The 3277-nt window shown below is 42.4% G+C and overlaps 1 protein-coding gene across 1 annotated transcript; it reads right to left on the bottom strand.

Annotated features, from left to right (window-relative positions):
- Positions 1–1246: 1246 nt before the first annotated feature.
- LOC140005681 (uncharacterized) lies at positions 1247–3277 on the bottom strand. Its single transcript, XM_072046706.1, has one exon. It carries the CDS (start codon positions 3275–3277, stop codon positions 1247–1249), a length of 2031 nt encoding a protein of 676 aa, XP_071902807.1.

Raw genomic sequence — 3277 nt, 5'->3', positions numbered from 1 at the left:
GCAGGCTATACTCAGTGTGTGCATTGGGATCTAAAACTAGTTGGCTCATGATATCTTGGCATTGCAAATCCCCTTCATAACTCCTCTGCAACTCCATCATCCAACCAGGTTTAACAGATGTGATGGCTAAACAGGACCCCAGCTCTTTTGTTTGTGCAGGTTCATGCCTCCTGGATAAGGCATCTGCTACCAAATTTTCAGCTCCCTTCTTATATTCTATTTTATAGTCCAACCCCAAGAGTTTAGTCATCCACTTGTGTTGGAGAGCAGTGTTAAGTTTCTGATCCAAGAGATACTTCAGTGACTGATGATCAGTCTTTATAATGAAATGGTTTCCCACTAGATAATGCCTCCATTTTGTGACAGCCATCACCAGAGCTAAAAGCTCTTTTTCATAAACTGAGAGTCCCAAGTTTTTGATTGAAAGAGCCTTACTCAGGAAGGCAATGGGATGTCCTTCCTGCATTAAGACAGCTCCAATTCCTCCCCCACTCGCATCTGTCTCCACCACAAAAGGTTTTGAAAAATCTGGTAACTGCAGAACTGGAGCTGAGCACATCAATTTTTTTAAGTGTTCGAATGCAACCTGAGCTTGACTGTTCCATTTGAAGTTATCCTTTCTTAGTAACTCAGTGAGTGGTTTACACACCAGACCATAGTGTTGAATAAACCTCCTATAGTACCCTGTAAGGCCTAGAAAACCCCTCAACTCCTTAACTGACTGAGGCACAGGCCACTTCAGAATACTGCTAACTTTTGAACAGTCCATGCTAACACCCTGATCTGTGATAGTATGCCCTAAGTAGTCAACCTTCTTCTGAGCAAAAGCACACTTAGACCTCTTCACATAAAGTTGATGTTCACTTAGAATCTCGAATACAGCCCTCAAGTGTTGAACATGAGCATCCATGGTAGGGCTATACACCAGAATATCATCAAAAAAAACCAACACAAACCTTCTCAGATAGGGTTGAAATATCTGATTCATTAATGATTGAAAAGTAGCTGGTGCATTAGTAAGCCCAAAGGGCATGACCAAGAATTCAAAGTGCCCACAATGAGTCTGGAAAGCTGTCTTGAAGGTGTCATGAGGCTTAACCCTGATCTGATGGTACCCTGAGGTGAGATCCAATTTTGTTTTGTAAACAGACCCAACTAACTCATCCAGTAGTTCATCCACGTTGGGAATTGGAAACCTGTCCTTGATGGTCATTTCATTCAATTTTCTATAATCCACACAAAAACGTCAAGTCCCTTCTTTCTTCTTAACCAGCAGCACAGGGGAAGCAAAAGGGCTGTTGCTGTACTTAACTATCCCTTTTTGAAGCATTTCTTCCACCTGTTTCTCCATTTCCTCCTTGTGACAGTGGGGGTACCTGTAGGGCTTTAATTTGAAAGGTTGTGCCTCCTTCTTGAGAAGGATCTCGTGGTCCACACTTCTAGGAGGGGGCAAGGATTTTGGAGTCTGGAACACATCATCATAATCCTGAAGCACTTCCATAATTTCCTGGGGAATAACAGCTACCTCTTCTCCTATCTCCTTCCTACAGTTCAAAGCCAAGCACATCTGTCTTTTATACTCTATGAAGGTTCTCATATCCCTTCCCCTGATTAAATCCATATCACTATCCTCTGCTTGTCCATGTAAGTGAATTTCATTTCCTTCACTATGTAAGGATATCCTGAGCTGTTGGAAGTCAAACGTGATAGGACTAAAGTGTGTCATCCAATCTACCCCCAAAATTATGTCCCATCCTTCTAACTCCATCACCTTCAAATCAAATCTGAAGCTATGTTGGTTAATATTCCAGTGCACATTAGGACAGATAGCATTGCTAGTCACAGTAGTTCCATTTCCCATTATGACAGAAAATGGCTGCTTAACCATTCTGTAGGCAATATCCATTCCAATTACCATTTCACTGTTGATATAACTGTCTGAACTACCCGTGTCTACCAAAATAAAAACTTTCTCCCCATCCAGGTTGCCTGTCAATGTAATTGTTTTCCTTCTCAGGGATTCAGACAATGCATGTAGGGACAGCTCCATAGTTTGTCCTGGATTCCCTGTCTGTTCATCCTGCTCCCCCACAGCATCTTCAAAGACTGCCTCCTCTTCATCCTCCAATATCATACAGTTAACATACCCTTGCTTACACTGATGGCCTACGCCATATTTTTCCCCACACTTGAAGCACAGTCCCCTACTTCTCCTAAACTGCAACTCCTGAGGTGAGATCCTCTTCACTTCTTTAGCATCCTCCTGTACCTTATTACTGTACCTAGGGCCCTTAAGAGCATTACTGACAGGGACCTTGTAAGTGTTGCTGTCTACCACTGACGTATTACCCCTTGAAAATCCAAACCTACCCTCTCCCGTCTGTTTAGAGTTCTTATTCTGCACCTTGAGTGAGTACTCCTGCCACTGAGACAGCTCAAAAGCTTCAGTCAAAGTAGCAGGCTTCAGCATCCGTAGCATAGGTTTGATCTCCTCCTTCAAGCCACTAATGAAGCTAGAAATGAAGTAGTTCTCATCTAAGTTCCTGTTCTTGATTAACATTAGAGGTTTCAATTCTTCGAACTGCTCCTGATATTCCCTCACACTACCTCCTTGTTGCAGCTTATTAAATTCCTCTACTATATCCTTGCAAATACTGTCTGTGAATCGTTTGCATAACAGATCTCCAAATTCTGTCCAACTCAATCCAGGCCTCTCCAGTTTAATACCTTGGAACCACTTATCCGCCCTTCCATCTAAGTACATTTCTATGATTTCAACCTTCTGATTTTCCAGAATTTGATAATTCATAAAGTATTTATCACACTTGCGCAACCATTCCCTAGGATTTTCTCCACTAAACAGATGCAAATCTATCTTAGGAGGATTAGGAAGTTGGTACTTACTCCAATCTCTTTTGCAGGAATTCTGCTGATCTCCTTCTGGTTGCAATCTCTGATGAGGCGGCGGTGTAGGAAGAATTGGTCCCTGATCCATCATGATTCTTTCTCCCCTGTCCGCGACCTTGTCCTGCGCAGTAGTCATCCTGGATAGCAGTGCATTGAATTTCTGATCCAGAGACTTGCTGAAATTCTGTTCCATTCCTGACAACAAATTCTCCATCCGTTTGTTGTTTTCTTCCAATTCCATTGTTAAGTTGTTCTTAAGCTGTAGCTGTTCTGATTGATGTGAAAGTACAGATTCCATCAGTTCTTGGAGCTTGATTTCCTGCCTCTTGACTTGTTCCTCCAATGTCCTGAATCTCGTACCTTCTGCCAT

Source organism: Coffea arabica, chromosome 4e (assembly GCF_036785885.1).
Source record: "Coffea arabica cultivar ET-39 chromosome 4e, Coffea Arabica ET-39 HiFi, whole genome shotgun sequence".
Taxonomy (NCBI): domain Eukaryota; kingdom Viridiplantae; phylum Streptophyta; class Magnoliopsida; order Gentianales; family Rubiaceae; genus Coffea; species Coffea arabica.
This window is presented reverse-complemented; position numbering and strand designations above follow the sequence as displayed.

What these genes read in the sequence shown, in the direction of transcription:
- LOC140005681 (XM_072046706.1), bottom strand. Translation starts at nt 3,277, where the DNA reads ATGGCAGAAGGTACGAGATTCAGGACATTGGAGGAACAAGTCAAGAGG.